The sequence below is a fragment of the Pavona decussata genome, unplaced genomic scaffold, assembly GCF_977016875.1.
Source record: "Pavona decussata unplaced genomic scaffold, jaPavDecu1.1 SCAFFOLD_602, whole genome shotgun sequence".
NCBI lineage: Eukaryota > Metazoa > Cnidaria > Anthozoa > Scleractinia > Agariciidae > Pavona > Pavona decussata.
Genome location: NW_028145860.1, coordinates 694,097 through 711,237, shown reverse-complemented (window position 1 = coordinate 711,237; position 17,141 = coordinate 694,097). Strand labels below are relative to the sequence as shown.

General features: G+C 41.0%; 1 protein-coding gene and 1 pseudogene across 1 annotated transcript; one reads left to right on the top strand and one right to left on the bottom strand.

The window, feature by feature from the left end:
- Positions 1–232: 232 nt before the first annotated feature.
- LOC146449215 (uncharacterized) lies at positions 233–7,552 on the top strand. Its single transcript, XM_085101705.1, has one exon. The coding sequence runs from the start codon at positions 303–305 to the stop codon at positions 5,706–5,708; it is 5,406 nt and encodes a 1,801-aa protein (XP_084957831.1). The 5' UTR covers positions 233–302; the 3' UTR covers positions 5,709–7,552.
- Positions 7,553–11,446: 3,894 nt separating this feature from the next.
- Positions 11,447–14,335, bottom strand: LOC146449214 (major facilitator superfamily domain-containing protein 6-like; annotated as a pseudogene).
- Between the last annotated feature and the right edge of the window lie 2,806 nt (positions 14,336–17,141).

Sequence of the window (17,141 nt, the reverse complement as noted above, 5' to 3'; positions counted from 1 at the left end):
TGAGTTGTATTTAACAAAAACCATTGAGCTGCACTTTCCTGCGGTGCTGTTTATTATGCTGTACAAGGTCAGTTATATATTTTTGGGAGTGAATGAGACAATATGTGAACATTCAAATGAAACCTTTTTAGTAGAGTTATGAAGTTTTGTTATGTTTTCAGAACCAGCAAAATAAAATTTGGGATTTTTATAGCATTGTGATTTTCAGTCTCGAATCTATTGGGGTCTGGGATTGGAGATTTAAGGTTCAAATTGCTAAACTAATTTTTTGTTGTTGTTGTTTTAAGGATGCCTTGTCGACCATGGAGAAAAGCGAAATGAAGCAGGAAGTGAAAACCTTGTACGAACAAATTCTCTCCTTGTCAGAGTCTTTCAGCAGTGTGCACTTGGAGAAAGGTAAGATTGACGAGGCTTTTGATCAATTGAGGAAAGCCGCCAGTACTGGAGAAGATGGCCAATTCGACAATCTTGACCTGGCCACAAAACGAATCCACGAGCTTCAAGAGGAAATCAGGCAAATGAAGGAGGAAAACGAGAGCAAGTGCAATGACAATGGCAGCTCCCTCAGTCAATTTTCTTCCATGGAAACTGCCCTTAAGCACAGCAAAGAGAGAGAGGCTGAACTGCAACAGGAGGTAGTAAATGCAGAGAAGAGAATCTCCAATTTGGAGTTCCAGCTGAAAAAATCCAAGGAGCAGCTCAGTACTGCAGAACTCTCCGTCAAGCATTCCGAGAGCGAGGTTCTTACACTTAAGGAGGAGCTCATGGTCGCTATGAAGAAGGATGCAGCATTGGCGGATACCAACAAACAGAGGGAGGGCCTGCAGAAAGAAATCGTAGAATTGAAAGCAAGCATCAACGAGTATCGTCAAGAGCTGTCTGACAAGGAAGGCGACATCAAGCGACTCCGTGCTACGATAGCAGACAAGCAAAACATTATGGAGGGGTACGTTGGCGAGATTACAAGGATGAAGGAAAGTCGAGTGCGGAGTGAAAGCTACTCGAACAAGGAGCACGAGTCCGTGAAGCTCAAGTTTGATGAGGTTTGTAAGGAGCGGGATTCCTTGCAGCGCGAAGTTGCCCGCTTGGTGGCTAAGAGGCAAACAGACGTCTCCATCCAGATTGAGAATCAGACTGATAGCTACCGCAAGCAACTTCGGGACAAAGATGAGACCATCGATCGACTTCGCACTGAGAGTATAACGATACAGTCCGAGAACGATAAACTGAAGAGGGAGCGATCGCTATCAACGCTATCTAGTCCTTCTCGTTATGATGAAAAGGAGCACGAAGCTCTGCAACGTCGGTATGACCGCATGTGGAGTGAAAAGGAGTCGCTGAAGAAGGAGTTTGAGGAGTTTAAGATGAAAAACCGCAGTTATTCCGTAGATATCGAAAGTTCCCGTCAAGAGATCAGAGAGAAAGAAATCTCCATAGACAGGCTTCGTTCCGAGAACATCACCCTGCAGGCTCAGATTGAGGCACTGAAAAAGGAAAACGCTGAAGTCAGCATAAGGTCTGACTACACAATGAGAGTTCAGTCCAGTGCAGTGCAGTTAGACAGCAATGAAGACTTTTATCGGCAGGAGATCAAGGATAGGGATGCTGTTATCGACAGGCTGAGAGGCGACGCGATCACTCTGCGTGCTGAGATAGATGGATTGAATCGAGATATGAAGTCGTGCTTCAGTAGAACCGAGTATGAATCTCTTCAAATGAAATACGATGGGGTTTTGGAAGACAGAGATACCCTTCGTGAAGAACTGATAGTCGCCAAGTCAAGCAGTGAACGAGATGTGTCCATCCACATTGAAAGCCGTATGGAAACGTTCCAGAAGAACTTGAGGGAGAAGGATGTCTTGATTGACAAACTACGCGCAGAAAACCTGACCATCAAGAACGAGTTTGAAACGCTAAAGAGAGATATCACAGGGAAGGCCTCTGTATCAGATGGTTATCTTTCAGAAATCGAGCGTCTCCGCCAAGAGATCTTATCTATGAAGACCAGCGTCACCGACTATGAGTCCTTGAAGAGAACATACGATGATGTCTGCAAGGAGAGGGACTTTGTAAGGAACCAACTGATGGAGTACAAGACCCAAAGTGAACACGAGATCTCAGCTCACATCGATAGTTATTCCGAAGCGTATCGACATGACGTCAGAGAGAAAGAACTTGCCATTGACAGGCTGCGGGCGGAGAATACGACGTTGAGGGCCGAACTGGAGGGTTTGAGAAGAGAAATGTCAACCTTTTACAACAGAACAGAATACGAGTCCTTGAAGCTGCAATACGATGCAATGTGGAAGGACAGGGACGACCTGCGAGAGAAGTTGATAGATGTCAAGTCAAGGTGTGAGAGAGATGTTTTGATCCAGGTGGAAAACAAGACTCTTATTTTCCAGAAAGAGATCAGAGAGAAAGAAATGGAGATTGGAAAGTTTCGCTCCGAGGGCATGTCAATGCAGATGACCATAGATGGGTTTAAACGAGATTTGGAAAGCAAGCAATACCTGATTGAAGGCTACCAAGCCGAGATAGAGCGGCTGAAAGGCGAGATCGCAAACCTGAAGTCTACAACAGTTACCATCACCGAATACGAGTCTGCGAGGAGAATGTACGATGACGTGCTGAAGGAAAGAGATGCCATTCGAATGGAGCTGTTTGAATTCAAGTCCAACAGCGAGCGCGAACTCTCCCTTCAGGTGGATAATCAAGTGAAGATTTACCGAGAAGAGATTAGGGAGAAGGAGGTGATCATCAACAACTTCCGTTCAGAAAGCACAAAGTTCCAGGCAGAGAACGACAGGCTGAAGAGAGAAGTTGAAAGCAAGCAATACATGGTTGACGGGTACTTGGTAGAGATTGGCCGCTACAAGGAAGAAATCGGTATATTGACCAAAACTGTTACAGAGTTTGAATCACTGAAGAGATCTTATGAAGATGTCTGCAGAGACCGAGACTACATCCAAAGGCAGTTTACAGATTTCAAGTCAAGGAGCGAACAGGACACAACCTTCCAGATTGAAATCCAAACAAATGGCTTACGACAAGAGATCAAGGAGAAAGACCTGGCGATTGAGCGATTCCGCACGCAGAACCAAATGCTAATTGAAGAGGTTGATGGCTTAAAGAGGGAACGAAGCAATTTTTACAGCAAATCAGAGTACGAGTCCTTGAGGCAGCAGTATGAAAACATGTGGAAAGAAACAGATGATCTTCGTGGACAAATTGCCGAGCTCAAAACCAAAGGAGAAAGGGAGCTTATTATTCAGATAGAGAGTCGCACCGAGACATACCGTACGGAGATTAGAGAGAAGGAGACAGTCATTGCTCGCTTGCAATCAGAGACCATGAAGTACCAAGCAGAAATCGACGGATTGAAAAGGCAGCTTGGAAACCAAGAAGGCTATCTGGTTGAAATTGAACGCCTCAAGAAAGAAGTAAACACACTGAGATTCCCTGATATCCGTGGAAGTGCAGAGTATATGTCCTTACAGCGATCATATGAAGAGGTTTGCACAGAACGAGATGGACTGCGAGCACAAATTATTGACGTCAAGATGACAGGTGAACAGAACCTTGAAAACCAAGTGAAAATCTACCGTGAGGAGATAAGAGAGAAAGAAGTGGCATTTACCCAACTTCGCTCAGAAGACATGGCACTCAAAGCTGAAATCGAAGGTTTGAAGAGGCAGTTGGTTAGCCAAGAAACCTACCTGGTTGAAATCGACCGTCTGAAGAAGGAGGTTAACACACTGAGATTCCCTGATATCCGTGGCAGTGCAGAATACGTGTCCCTACAGCGATCTTATGAGGAAGTTTGCAAAGACCGAGATGGACTACGAGGCCAAATTGTCGATATTAAGATGAAGAGCGAGCAGAACCTTGAAAACCAAGTGAAAATCTACCGTGAGGAGATAAGAGAGAAAGAAGTGGTATTTAACCAGCTTCGCTCAGAAGACATATCCCTCAGGGCTGAAATCGAAGAATTGAAGAGGCAGGTGGTTAGCCAAGAAGCCTACCTGGTTGAAATCGACCGTCTGAAGAAGGAGGTTAACACACTGAGATTCCCTGATATCCGTGGCAGTGCAGAATACGTGTCCCTACAGCGATCTTATGAGGAAGTTTGCACAGAACGAGATGGACTACGAGGCCAAATTGTCGATATTAAGATGAAGGGCGAGCAGAACCTTGAAAGCCAAGTGAGAATCTACCGCGAAGAGATGAGAGAGAAAGAAGTCGCATTTAACCAGCTTCGCTCAGAGGACATGGCAATCAAGGCTGAAATTGAAAGTTTAAAGAGGGAACTAGAAACCACTAAACAGAGAGGCCAAATAGAGGTGGAACGCGTGCGAAAGGAGTCATCTGTTGTTAGCACTTCAGTTATCCGTAGCAGTGCCGAGTTTGTCACTCTGCAACGATCATATGATGCCATCTGCCAAGAGAGAGATACCTTATGCCAGCAGTTGGTGGAAATCAGGACAAAGAATGAACGGGAAGTCACAATTCAAATCGACAATCAAGTAAGAGTTTATCGTGACGAAATAAAGGAGAAAGATCTGACTTTGGAAAGGCTGCGTTCTGAGACCATTACACTTCGATCTGAAATGGAGTCTTTGAAGAGAGAGCTAGCGAGCAAAGGAGCCTACACTGAAGGATACACGATTGAGATCGAGCGTTTGAAGAGGGAGATCGTATCCAGCAGGGGAGACTATGATTCACTGAAACTAATGTTAGATGAGGCCAAGAAAGAAAAGGATCGTTTCGCAGCGATGAATTTTACCCTGGAGCGTGATCTACGCATTGCAAAGGAGACGCCAGTTCATGACCCGAAGATTGACCAAGAACTGTTCAACCTGAAGACCAAGTATGCCAAGCTGCAAGAAGAGTACAACAGTATTATGCTGGCGAAGAGTAAGATGGAGGAAGAGATGGTTATCAAAGTCAACAGCGGAATCGCTGACAAACAAGATTATATCTACAAGCTTGAGAAAGAAAACCGAGAGCTGAAGTCCGCGAACGAGTACTACGAGAAGAGCACTGACGAGAAAAATGCTACCATCGGAGATTTGCGCTTGAAGATCGCCGAGCTGCAGCGAAAGGCTGAAACCTTGAATAAAGATAGATTCATTGCTGATGAAGCTTGTGAAAAAGCAGAGCTTCGATTGAAAGAAGTGCTGAAAAGTGAATACTCGCCAGTCACATCGTATGAGATCCTTCGCTACAGAACCACCTCAACAGCGACAAAAGAGGAGTCGCCTAAGATAGATTACAGCACTTCAACGTCTACATACAAGGTGGACAAGAAGATCAGTGATGCTGATGCTTCGCATTTCAGTGCCACATCGACTCCAATTGCCTTGCGTACAAAGTCCATGGTTGATGGTGAACGTAAGGGTGGGGATGCTCCCATCGATAGCGACTTGGCCATGGCAGAGGGAACATTCCAGAGCTCAACGACAACTACCAAAACCGATCACGATGGCGAATCTGATACTGCAAGTGTGACCTCTGCAAGTGGCAGGAGACACTTTTCGACATATTACACCCAGCCGAGCCGCAAGGCCAGTTCTAGCACAACCTACCGCACCACAACTGGCTACACAACAGGGCCCCGTTCTTCCGTTTCTGGATACAGGTCAACCTACTCAACCGGGCGCAAGTACTCTGGCCGTCCCTCAGTGACCACCAGGAAGTTCTACTAAACAGAAACAGGACTTGCAACGAAAATAAGACACTCATATCTTGATATATAAGTAAAAGATAACGCAGTTTTAATATACTGCCAACAGTTACCGGCGATATGATTTGGCTGTGTCCTTGTTTTAGGCACGCTACTTTGCGCAAATTAACATTATTTTAGGCGATTTAGCCACGCTGATACATTATTTTAGACGAAAATTAGTCACACTTGGAAAAACTAGTTTAGATGTTTCTGTCGAACTAGGATATACTACTTCAGCTGAAAATCTGTCCCGCTATGTCACACCATTGCGGGCGATTCTGCAAAAATTTTTCATGGATTGTAAGATGAATTGAAACAAAAATTACTTTTCTTTGGGTTGTGAAAATTAAGTTGCAATGGCGCATTTGAAATAAGTACACTGTTTTTAAGGCTCAGAATTTTGAACTATTTATCTGTGTACGTACATGCACTTTCTTGAATAGTGCGACCTAGCGTTTAAGATAAACTCAATACTTGTAAACACTTTTTCAACACTGATTTTCATTCACTTACTTTATAGTCTTTCTTTCGCCTTTTTGTATAAAGTTAACTTTATGGAGTGAGAAATTGTGCTAAATTGTGTTAAGAAGTCAATCATTTTTTTCCTCTCAATTAAGAGAGACTAGTTTTTAATCAGATATAAACACTTGAATTTCAAATTGTGTGTTGGCTAATATGGGTGATAATTATGCATGCATTGGCACATTACTGTTTTGAGAGTTTAGTAGGAGTGTCAAAACATTTTGTGGGAAATTTCTTAATATGGCCTTCACCTGTAATCCAATATTTAAACAACCGTTTTCAGTCATTATTTCTTAACTAAGGTCTTCTTAAAGCTCCTGACAACTACTTCAAAGCCACATCTTTGTGGGCGATTACTGCTGTCTAGTTAACGTTTTGTAACATATATTTTACATTCTATCAAGTTCCCAGTTTGAGGAGCTAATAACAGCATTTTAAAGGACCACTGTCATTGCATATGGTTATGTTTTTCTGAAAATTTGAAAAGCTCAGGTTCTCACAGGAATGCCAAAATTCAGTGATGTTTGCACACTACTAGTAAAAAAAAGGGATAAACGGAAAATGTACTTAACGTATTCTTTCAGGTTTTACTCAGAATCTTTCAACTCAAGAATCATCTGATGTTCCATCCTATATTGAATCTGTTAAGTTTAACTCATATTCTAAACTTTAGACTTTTTTGTGAGTCTGTTCCATCAATTAACACACTGTTTTTGGGAGAAATATCCAGTGACAGTTGTCCTTTTATTTGTCTGCGAATCATCATTTCATTTTCTTATCATATTTTTATATTATATACACTATAATCATGTTTTTCCTGTTCATATAATTCATTTTCATTGGACATTAAGGTTAACAACTAAAATAGTGTTTGAGGCCAAGATTTATTAACAACCATATTTTTCATTGCAATGTATGTAGGTGACAACATTGGGCTACAAATAACTTTAGCATGGGCATTAAGGTTAGCCCAACCACAGTGTGTTTTGCTTGGTTTTAAACTTGCTCTTGGTACTGGGCTCAGATGTTGTAATTGCAGCAATCATCGTCGGTTGGTGTAACTTACTTTTAATTTGGTGAGTGCAAAAAAAAAATAGTTATTTTGCAATTTCTTCAATTATTGAAGAATTATCGCAAAATGCTGTGGTACTGTATAAAGTGTTGTGACTTGTCACTGAAAAAATCTTGATACATGCAAAACCTGATGGCTGTTCATAAGTTTTCCCTTTTAACATGTACCCAGTATTGTCATTGTATTAATTCTTTTATATTTTTACATTTTAATAATAAAATAAAATTGTTATGGAGGAAGGACTGTTTGAGTGTTATCATTTATTTGCGACACTTTGATGAAGACTCTGAGAGAAACCTGCCTTAACATAATAATAATTATACATTTCGTGGTGGGTGGTCCATGTGGTCAATTTTATGCATTCCAGCCGTAACCTTGGCAAGAAATATTTTTTACACCCTGATAGTAATAAAAGCAAAAATTCAATATTTAGGATGCTCTTGTCCAGAGCTTATAACAACAATAACATTAACAATAATAAAAGTCGTTTTTTAAAACCACTCCAAACAGCAAATGCATTTAGATGTAAAGACATGTAATTTCTGAGGGTAAGATTTTTCTGTTGCCACTTTAAAAAAACAACACAAAACAAGGCTTCCACATTTTGACAGCTCCTTCAAGCAAAAATAACGGGATCTTTTCATTACAAAAACTAACAATCTTTAATTTAGGGGCAGCAAGGGGAAGGGTATGGGGAGGGGGTGAGGAGGTGGGGTGGTACATGATATGGATAAAAATGATTATGAATAATGAGAACATCCCTGGGGATGGTCCTGGCTAGACCAAGAACTCAAAAATCAAATCTTAAAAGTGCTATCCCTTCATAGCAAAAAGTAACAATCTTTAGGGGAGCAGGGGGAAGGGTAGAGGAGTGGTGGGTGTGGGGGAGGGGGTGTATGGATAACAAATGTATAAAAGGGAACATCCCTGGAGATGGTCCTGGCTAGACCGAGAACTCAAACAATCAAATCTTAAAAGTGTTATCCCTTCATAGCAAAAACTAATAATCTTTAGGGGGAGTGGGGGGAAGGGGAGAGAAGTGGTGTGGTGGGGTTGTATGGATAACAAATGTATAAATGGAACATCCCAAATCTCAAATCTAAAAAAAGAAAAACCGAAATCTCAAATCTTTATTTTAACACGGTAAAAATCCATCAGGTTTAGGTGCAATATAAAATACAACTACATAACAAAATACATTATTTATCCCTAGGGATACATGGTCCTGGCTAAACCAAGAACTCAAACAATCAATCTCAAAAGTGTTATCCCTTCATAGCAAAAACTAACAATCTTTAGGGGGAGGGGGGAAAGGTCAAGGGAGAGGGAGGGGGGTGGATTGTGCATGGATAACAAATGAATACAGGGAACATCTCTGGGGATCGTCCTGGCTAGACCTTAAAACTTTATCGTTCACTTGAATAGAAGCTTATAAAGTGTGCAAAAGATCTACCGTACGCGTATTAAAAACAAAATACACCGACCTTTCCAACCTGATCAGCCTCCAAAACTAAGGCTTGCCTTTAAACCGTACCACAATATATTCTAACCAGTTCGCATGAAATCAGGTGGCAGAAATACTGTTGTGGGTAACAAGTTTTCTTTCCTGGCTCAGGCAAAGCACCGGGGCAAAGCAAGGCGTTTAAAATATTCCGCCATTTTGCCAATCTCGTACCCAGAGTCTTCAGGCTTTTTGGTCAGCGGGGCAACGCCGGGAAGACTCTGGGGACATCGAAAAAATTCAATTTTTTTGATTGGCTGTTCCGTAACGGTTTCCATTGTTTTACCGCAGAAATCCTGCGGTAATAAAATTCGATGTCCCCAGAGTCTTCCCGGCGTTGCCCCGCTGACCAAAAAGCCTGAAGACTCTGGGTACGAGATTGCCATTTTGCTCTCAACCACCTTTGTAACCGCTCCATTGTTCCCAGGGCCAGACAGTGTATGACACAGGCTACCCAGTATGTGGTTACCATAAAGGAGGATGAATTGGAGTTGTTGCCGACATAAACGATTTTGTACTTGTTTGCAGTTTAAAATGAAGAAATGTGAGGCGATCGTAACAAATATAGCTTTAGCCTACTGAACGGTTACTGAACGGGAAAGTCTTTTGCCATGGGGTCAGTATAAAAAAAAATACCCTGCGCTTCGTCTTACAACGTTGTGTTCCAGTAACCGTGACGAAGTAAATATCTTATTCTAATCCTCACAGCACCGGCGATAACAAACAATAGCCGCGAGGCGTGTGACAATGTGCATTTCAGGGCAAGTTACACTGGGGAAAGTTTTTTTTTCGGGGTTTTTGTACAACTTGCCAACTTATATTTATGTTGCAAAAAAATTACAATACGAACTGAAAAAAAAATAGTACATAAAATAAGTGTTCGTCATCATCATCATTATCATATTAATTTTGCGATCTGTACTAGCTACCTCAATAATAATTACAGTGTTTTCAAAATATACCCTAGAATCATAATTTACTGAAAAAAGGTTTCTATTATATAGTAAGTAGGATTGCAAAGTACTTAGGCTATCCCAGCTGAACTCTTGCTTCGACAGGGATGTTGTTCCGGAGGACAGATCTATCCTCTAAAGTGAAGGCTACATTTAGCAATCTCCAAATTAGGTTTAGGAATATGCAAATAAATTGATGGATTTCTCAAGTTATAGAGATTCTTTCTTGAAAATCTCTCTTAGATATGATAGAGGAATATTAATGACAATTTTGTGCGCTCCTATGGTTCAATCTTTCCCAGCCTAAGTCATTCACACTGTCAGTAAATTACTAGATCGTGCTTCATAGTTTGAGAGCGATATTGAAAAGTGTGACAGGTTTCTGTGTGACATGTCCTTTGTGGAAAGAGTGGTGACCAGCAGAGAAAAGAAAAAGGATAGAAAGTGAAAAAGAAAAAAAGAAGGAACAGTTATTAATAATCAATTAAACAGTTATGTGGCGCACTCGTTAAAAGAACTGAACAGGCAAGAGTTTAATCTTACTAATCGCGTACTTTTTAATTGCCCCTTACTAAGCTAATAATTCCTTGCATTTAGGTTTAGCTTTTCTGCGTACATGTGACAGCGGACGCAAGGAGAGAAAACTGGAGATGGCCATAAAGTGGAAGGAGATATTCAAGAGCTTCCTCTACTCCCTTTTCGGTGTCGCCAAGTAGGTAGTAATTACCATTAACTTCTGTAGAGAAAAAGTTAATATAGATAGGTATTTTATGGACATTGAAAGCGACTGGCATAGATATTTTAACCATATTGAGAGTATGAGTCGTGTAATTCGACCAGATCGTTACGGAGTACGTTGACTGCATTAACCGGTTTCCACAGGCTTAGTAGGACACTGTCCCTCTAATAGGCCTTATCACGGTTTTCGACGCCATTTTGACGGGTAGGCAAACAGGCTTGAAATAACAGTGTTTGTATGGAAATCCGATGTCAAATAATTTTCATCAAACATCACTTCTGAAAAATTCATGAATTGGAAACTTTTGGCACTAGAAAAAGGATTTTAAGAACAAAATTGGAGGGATGTAGCTGTGACAGAAAGCGTCCAGTCGTGTTTTGAACTTTCCATACATTTGTCTGTATAGCGAACCAGCCGTGAGCTGCTGCTAAAAATAGATTGCGGGAAAAAATACAGGGAAATGTATGGAAAGTTCAAAACACGACTGGAGGCTTTCTGTCACAGCTACATCCCTCCAATTTTGTTCTTAAAATCCTTTTCCTAGTACAAAATGTTTCCAATTCATGAATTTTTCAGAAGCAATGTTTTATGAAAATTATTAGACATCGGATTCCCATACAAACACTGTTATTTCAAGCCTTTTTGCCTACCCGTCAAAATGGCGTCGAAAACCGTGATAAGGCCTCATTAAAAATCTGATGGTTGCAAGCAATCTGGGCTGGGTAGTTCAGAGACTGGCCATTTTAATTTCTATTCAAAAAACGTTTTCTCAAAAATTACGGTCCTTAACTTTTGAATCTGACTTACATTTTTTCTACCTTTAGCTTAAATTTACCTTTAAAAAACCTTTCCAACTAGGTAGTTGGTTAACTTTAACGTTGGACTAGCGTTAATTGCTTTTTGAATTACCGTGTACTGATTTATAAATTTGTCATTTCATGATCGTATCTTCCGGTTCTTCAATCGATACTCCTTGATATTGCACTTCACACTCCTCTTCATCATCGTCTTCATTTCCAAGGCGAGATATCACATTATACATGATCAATATTAGGAAGGCGAGAACCCGCAAGCAGTTGATAAGCTGCTCGAATGCCAATGAAGCTGATAAGAGTTCAAAAAAAGATGGCACCGCCTCCCAAACCTGCACCCATGTATAGACCAAACAGAATTCCTGTGAAAGAGATGTAAAAACGGAAGTATTGGCATTACTTCGGCCCATGGGTCAATTTAATAAAACATTTACACTTGTATTTTACAACTGACCTGGGTGGTTGGTTTGGTATGCATAAACAAAAGGAAACACACAATGAAACGTTCAACTCATACTTTGCAACCAGAGTTTAATAATCCTCGTTAATGACTTCAGTAACAATGTTTACTGGGTTCACTTTCTGCATGCGCTGTCGAATTACACTATGGTTTGTTTTTTGTTTGTGCATTGCTATTGAAAAGTACATATTCAATCACTGACGGTAAGAAAACAACAGAAAACGATGTTCCTCTTGTAAGGAGACACCGTGAAACGAATCTCTGCTTTGAAAGGAATCTTACGTGTGCGCAAAGTCGTCGACTGTGAGTAGTCTCTTTCTTATTTCTACTAATTTATTAAGCGTACGTTGGATTACTGATTCAGCAAATGACGAAGACGAGAACCGCGACAAACGTAGGTTCAGTCTCTAGCCGAGGGTGGCTCCAAGCGCCTGCAGTCTTCCCACCCGCGCAGACGCATCGTGACACACAAGGCTGAAGATTGAGCCTATGGGGAATGCCACTAATGGGTAGGATTTGAGGACTAAAGTACGACTGCTCGTATTCTAGCCCAGCCAAATAAACCGGTCAGATGAACACTTTTTCACACTTTTTAAGGTCAGTGTAAAATGTTCACTTTCTTATGGTAGGGAACAAAATAGTCCACAATGGAAACCGGTTTCATCACTATGGCGTCATTTGCACTATAAAACGATATATAAGCATACTTCAGCTTTATGCTGTGCAGTAATAACTATCTCGGTCATGATAGTAGGTTCACCCCACCAGCTGTACTGTATCAAGAATGGTAAATGTTGCCAGTATCCCTGTTGGTTTTGTATTTCTATCAGTTTTAACCAACTGGTTCCAAAATCTCATACCACCTAGGAAACGGTAAAAGTAACAATGACACATGTATGTAAATTTCTCATCTTGTTTTGGGATGAGATTTTCAGTCGTAGCTGAAGCACGTCCCTTTCAAACTGATGCAGTCCCCATTTTCTTCGCAAGAATATTCTGGCAACAAAACAGGAGAGGCCTCAGCACTGACGCGCCCTGAAAAGTTTCTGGCCGTGCTGGCGGGATATGAGGACAAGAACTAGCACCTCAGAGGCACATTGCCTTGTGCAGAAGCTCCTAATCCAGCTGATGAAGATTTCAATCCGACGTATGCCACGCTTGGCACCCACGAAATTGCGAAACCACTGCCAGCCAAAGCGTGCAAAATGAGACCAAGCCATGGGGCCTGAATGACGGTAAAGCATGCAAAAATTACAGCGTACACGGCCAAGCTAAGGCTTATCATATTGGCGTAACTTAGAAAATCTAATACATAGTTTGCCAGGAAAAACACCACCGCGGTGAAGGCGTAGTGGGAGCTTGCCGCCAGACCTACAATAACTGAAGAGGCTCCCAGGTCATCTAAAAACCACGTAGTAAATTCCGTTTGAAATCCTTCTAGAATCCCAAGGCAAATGGACGTGATCCAAAACGTGGTTTTTTGCAAAGAAGTGAACAGGCGTCTGATTCCATTAACGGTAGCTTTGTTTGATGACTTGCAGCAATAGACAATCTTGATGAAGAAGATGCTGACAAAACCGATTGCCATTTGTGCAGCAAAGAAGTAAAAGGCAATTCTGTAGTTGTCCGCAGTAGTAGTAAGTTGATTCATTTATAAAAAGTCCAATTGCTAACGTGCCCAAGGAGATAGCAAATGAACTCCATAATCGGATCCGCCCATAACGACTTCTTTGGTCTCCTAGACAATCAATGAGACATCCATCAGCCACGGGATGAAGTATGGCGGAAAATATCTCGCCAAGTATGGTCAGAGCCGGGAGAATGTAAAGGATAACTATCATTTCTCCGTTATTAATGTTAAGACTGTAAAGGGCAGAAGCTTTAAGACCACTGGACGAAGGTTTAGAGTCTTGTTCGGTGTCAGCCAGCTTGGAAAACGTCGTCCACTACTGTTGTAATCCTTCTCGTTTCGCGTTTTGGGCGTTTTCATAAATCCAGGTGATACTATATCTTTCTGCTTATTTCTTGTGTGTGAATTACGCTTTGTCATAAACATCTTCCAGTTAAAAACACGATTCATCATTTTTGAGTCAAGCAGTGGTTGCCTTCCACGAACAAGGTTCTCGCTAAGTGCAAAGTTTGACATTGAGTTATTTTGATGGATTACAAGGCATTCTTGATGCCTTGGTTGAACAGCTAGTATGAGCATTGTCTTCAATGTCCAAGCTAATGCTCCCATGAATAAAACATACCTTCGCTTTTGATGCCTGTCTGCGAGGAGGCCCCAAAAAGGTGAAATAAGAGCTAAACATAAAGGGCGAATGCTGACCAAGATACCAGTTTCGACAGCTGAAAATCCGAGTTGTTTGAAGCACAAAGGAAGATACGGTATAAGACAACCACCCGCACCATAAATGGTCGCGTATAATAGTTTGTAGGGAATAAAATCTCTGTCACTTTGCACAGCGTCTAGAAGACGGCCAAAGATGCTCCTTTTATCATCCTCATGTTTCTGCAGATGGCTGGTTCGTTTGGTGTCTGATTCCATGAAGACAAGATCGGTTTACTCCACCGTCAGTCTCTTGGAACAATTGGTAAAGAAGCTTTAGAAAAATAATTCTCAGGTCAACTGGAAATTAAATATGTTTTGAATTTAAATCCAAGATCCCCTTTTGCTTAATCCTATCAACAATTAAAAGCCAAAAAGGTTCTCTGGTTAAAAATATCCTTAAAGAAATGAGCTTTCTGCTACCAGTCTGCAGCCGTTGACGAATGATAAAAAGCGCGCTAGTCAGTGCATGAATATGTAACTGAGCCTTAGTAAGTGCGAAAAAATAGCGGAATAATAAACTAATTACGAGTAGGTATTTTAAAAGAACCGAGTATTGCCTAGGAAACAGAATGGAATTGTTTTCTGTTTTGCATTAGAAATGTTTGATCCTTTGTGGGTAGTTTGGCAATTGGGTATTACGATTTTAGAACTAGTAGCTTATTTTATCGATCGCTTTTCAAAGAAGAAGCCGAATTCGAGCTACTTCGGATATTCCATCCATCTTCAGTACAAGGCTGGTGGGTGTGATATAAATGCAAGAAGGATTTAATCAGTAGTGTTTAGAATATTGCTAATTAAAAACGTAACAATAAATGAAGAGCATATAACTAATTACAACGTGGCAAAAGAAAGCAAAAATATAATTAATAAATATAAATAAAAAATAATAAATATAATAAAAAAATAGAAAAATACAAAATACATACTGAGTAGACAAACAAAACTAAATAGCCATTGAAAGATTGACAAAATTTGCGTGTTGAGTGAGGATTTTTACTAATGACTATGCAATGCCTCTTTGATTTGAGCTGCCGAAGGGGGTGGAGGCGGTGTCCGAGACTTGAGTCTTCAATCCTCCTTATGCTCGGGCTCTCCGCTGCCCAGAAAACATGTCTAGTTTTGACTGTGTAGAACTGGATCAACTATGCGAGAATTTCTTTGAAGTTTGACGAGCCATTCTAGGATTTTAATCTTTGTTTTATTTGACTACCCAGGCTCTATTGTATTGTTAGCTAAGATTATTCTCTATAGGAGTTCAGCAACCTCGTTCCCAGGGCTTTCTCCCTTTAATATTGGGAGGGGAAATTTTAAAGGGAAAAAGGCCTGGGACCGAGGTTGGGAGTTCAGTGCTTTCTGGCCTGTAGAGAATCCGAACTGAATTTGATACATGTACTTTCGATGGTTTTCAGCAATGGGATGTTTAAGCTTATACCCAGTAGCCCTTCACAAGCATCCACATAACGGGGGGAGGGGGGGGATCAAAGATAAGAGAACTGGTCATAAAAAGTTTGTTTGAAGAGGAAGCACCTTGTCTGGGGTAGGGGAGTTATTAAAGATACCATCTATCTCATAAACATTACCGACAAAATTTTATTGGCTTAAAAATTTGAGTTAACACGGAAATATTCAGCTTAAAAGAGTTGATCAGCATTGCTCGGATAAACAAGAAAAGTGAGGTTTGAATCTCATTTCCATTTTTTTACTGCTGGATAGAGTGGTGGCTATCCAATATATAAAGACACCATCCGTTTTGAGGTTGAGTAAGGGGGCTGCAGGCAGCGATAACTATCTATTTTGTGGGTTAGTCGGTCCTGTTAGAGTATAGTAATTTTGACCACTTCCCTAACTGAAGCGACGAAAAATATGGCGGGGGAAAAGGGGAGAGAGGATTGTAATGTAATTTTTTCGCGTATACATGTCGACCCTACCCTTTTTTCGCTCTCCACAGTGCAAGCCTGGAACAGGCTTAGGCTATTTACAACTCTTTTAAAACTGATAAATCACAAAATACGTGATCCTACGATCGTTTTTCATGAAGTTGCATGCAGAATTGTTTTTCTTTTCTTAGCAGTAAATTACAAATATATATTTTGAGGAAAATTTGGAACACGAATATCATACCAGTTTTGCCCGAATAAAATCAGTAATTTCCTTGGCTTCTAGTAAAGAGAAGCAGCAGGCTCTCCCACCCCGCCCCGCCCCATGCTCCGTACGCTTATGAACGAGCCGCGATAAGGCTGGTTCCAAACGAAGGCGTGCTCCTTCACATGTGAAACAAGGACTTGACCGAAACCAAGAACCGCGCATGAAAGTCTCTGGCACCCGGGATACAACTTCAGACAATATTTCCAACAATTTAACGTGAATGTGTTATAAGAGTGGACGTTCCCTTTAAAGAAAAACTTTTCTGCCACGTTAGAAAGGAAACACTAAGCAAAGTTTGTCGTACACACGCGAATATAAAACATGTCAAGTTATTATAAGACTTGGGTTCAACCTCAACCGCACGAGCAAGTCTGTCTTTGTCACTCAGCAAGGTTTTTTACAGCCGGACTTCTCGAGGAAAATTGAAACTAGCTTGTCCAGTTGACAAGTTTTGTTTTACCAGTTTAACAAGGTGGTGTGTCAAGGAAAAACCTGACAGGTTTTGTCTTGGACACGCGAGTGTAAACTATGACTTGTCAAACGCTTCATAAAGCACAGAATTTCATTGAAGCTTATCTTAGCCAAGACATCATAACGGGCGAGAGCACTTCCTCATTACATCCCTCATTCTAACAAAAAGGCGTCTTGAGATATTTGAAATCGCCTTAATTCCAAGAGGGCTAGGCAATAGTCAATATTATCCCATCTTTGTACTGCGCCTCGACCAGAAAAAAACATCACGCAACGCTGGTCGTCACACTATCTACTAAGGACAAGTACGTGCTAAGGAATAGGCCTTATCACGATTTTCGACGCCATTTTGACGAGTAGGCAAACACTTCTGAAATAACAGTGTTTGTATGGGAATCCGATGTCA

What these genes read in the sequence shown, in the direction of transcription:
- LOC146449215 (XM_085101705.1), top strand. Translation starts at nt 303, where the DNA reads ATGGAGAAAAGCGAAATGAAGCAGGAAGTGAAAACCTTGTACGAACAA.